This window comes from Alosa sapidissima, chromosome 19 (assembly GCF_018492685.1).
Source record: "Alosa sapidissima isolate fAloSap1 chromosome 19, fAloSap1.pri, whole genome shotgun sequence".
Taxonomy (NCBI): domain Eukaryota; kingdom Metazoa; phylum Chordata; class Actinopteri; order Clupeiformes; family Clupeidae; genus Alosa; species Alosa sapidissima.
In genome coordinates this window covers 30,798,156-30,800,655 of record NC_055975.1, presented here as the reverse complement: position 1 = coordinate 30,800,655, position 2,500 = coordinate 30,798,156, and the positions used below count along the sequence as shown (strand labels likewise).

The 2,500-nt window shown below is 47.1% G+C and overlaps 1 protein-coding gene across 3 annotated transcripts in view; it reads right to left on the bottom strand.

The window, feature by feature from the left end:
- The window catches only part of LOC121693411 (disco-interacting protein 2 homolog C-like), a 77,952-nt gene that overhangs the window by 45,985 nt on the left and 29,467 nt on the right, over positions 1 to 2,500 (bottom strand). For all 3 annotated transcript variants that reach the window (XM_042072810.1, XM_042072809.1, XM_042072811.1), the window contains exon 9: positions 1,255 to 1,452. In XM_042072810.1, coding sequence (XP_041928744.1) covers positions 1,255 to 1,452 — 198 coding nt within the window. The remainder of the gene's footprint in view (positions 1 to 1,254; positions 1,453 to 2,500) is intronic.

The window sequence follows — 2,500 nt, the reverse complement described above, 5'->3', positions numbered from 1 at the left end:
TAGTCAGAATTGTAGATCTCATCCCATCAGTTAAGTTTGCACCAAAGATTCTATAGTTTTATTAACCGTCTCTGTTTGCACCGTTCTCATCACGTTAAACCAGCGAAGCATGGGTAAACAAAACTATTTTTTGTGTTCCGCCAGGGTTATGCGATAAATAGGGGAATGCGATCGTCGAGGTGCCATGCCCCAACATTGCATGACACATTAAACTCAACGAGAATCGCTTTCCCTGAACATGGGCAAAATGCCCCATTGACATCAATATGTTTTATATAGAGTCACCACACTGCCACCTGTGGTTGTATAGAGTAACCTGTGATAGCTCTATACAAAACATATTGATGTCAATGGTGCATTTTGCCCATGTTCAGGGTGGAACGTGAAAAAGAAAGATTTGCATAAGACAAGTCAAATTGGTGTTTAAAAAAGAAAAGATCATGGAGAATAAAGAAAAAAATATTTAAAAAAATCTTTGTATATTCCCACAAGGTGTTTGGGTGCTCTGAAAATGAGAACCAAAATGATTTTTTAGACTTGTAAAGTCTGCTGTTCAGACCCTGAAGGGATTTGTTTTCTGTTCATTGCTTTTTGTGAGAGTGTTTCTACTTATCTCAGTAAGGAAAATAAATGAAGAGCCTATGTTGAGTACAAATATGTCTTCTGAAGGCTTAAACAGAGCCCAGCCAAAAACTCCAATACAATTTGTATCAACTTTGAGGGACAGCTATATTTGAGCCTCCTACATGGTTTAGTTCTTGCGCTGTGGGCTTGTGAACTTTGACAAAAAAAGGAGGCCGAACAAAATCGACACCCCCCTCCCCCTGTAAAACTGGCTGTATCTTGGAAAGCATTGATCTTACATAAGAGTAATTTTACAGTGTGTCTCCTGGGTAACATAGGTACACCTGGTAATTTTTTCAGAGACCTAAGTGCGTGGGTCCTGGTTGAATTGACGTGGAATGACCCGTAGGTGAGTGTGTGTGTGTGTGTGTGTGTGTGTTACCGTAGGTGAGTGTGTGTGTGTGTGTGTGTGTGTTACCGTAGGTGAGAGTGTGTGTGTGTGTGTGTGTGTGTTACCGTAGGTGAGTGTGTGTGTGTGTGTGTGTGTTACCGTAGGTGAGAGTGTGTGTGTGTGTGTGTGTGTGTTACCGTAGGTGAGTGTGTGTGTGTGTTACCGTAGGTGAGTGTGTGAGTGTGTGTGTTACTGTAGGTGAGTGTATGAGTGTGTGTGTGTGTGTGTGTGTGTGTTACCGTAGGTGAGTGTGTGTGTGGTTTTTCCGGTGGCGTCAGGGCAGCTCAGACAGGGGGCTTTAGGGGCGGTGCTCCCCCAGCGCTGAAGCCCCGCCTCCAGGGAAGGTGGCCAATTGCTGACCACGCCCAGTCTCTCCCCGCCCACCACACCCGACTCCTCCCCCTCCGGCCGTGGGATGCTGGGGTCAGGCTGCGGCACTGCAGACACACACACACACACACACACGCACGCACGCACGCACGCGCGCACACGCACACGCACACGCGCACGCGCACACGCACACACACATGCACACACACACACACACACACACACACACACACACACACACAAACACACAAAAAACACACTGTTAAAGGAGTTCGGCCTAATACCGCACAACTGAGGTGCCTGAGCCCGGGGAAGGCCTGGCTGTGCTAGATGCTACGAGTACTACGCTCACTTGATCGCCCTGAGCGCTAGATGCTACGAGTACTACGCTCACTTGATCGCCCTGAGCGCTAGATGCTACGAGTACTACGCTCACTTGATCGCCCTGAGCGCTAGATGCTACGAGTACTACGCTCACTTGATTGCCCTGAGCGCTAGATGCTACGAGTACTACGCTCACTTGATCGCCCTGAGCGCTAGATGCTACGAGTACTACGCTCACTTGATCGCCCTGAGCGCTAGATGCTACGAGTACTACGCTCACTTGATTGCCCTGAGCTAAACAAACGCATGTAGACAAATGTTGACGTTGAAATCCAGAAGTTGTCCATTTATTCCAAAAACAGCACATTGCCCATAGCAGTTTCCATCAGTGTAGCAATACAAGTGCCGCGCGCAAGCGGTCAAAAACCCTTTGCCCTTCCAGGTCAAACACCTGCCAACAACATTGTATTTGCTACCTTTATACCTCAGACATGCGCCACCCAGTGTAAGACAAAGGAATGTGAACCTGGATACAAAGCAGCATTTGGCTCTTACACACACACACACACACACACGCATACAAACACACACACACACGCATACAAACACACACACATGCATACAAACACACACACACACACACACACACACACGCATACAAGCATGCACATACACACACACACACACACACACACACACACACACACACACACACACACACACATTTAATTAATACTAACAACCAATTACTAACAACCTGACATATTACATGAAACAGACAGACCTGCTAGTCAGTGTGCATGGGAGTGTGTGTGTGTGTGTGTGTGTGTG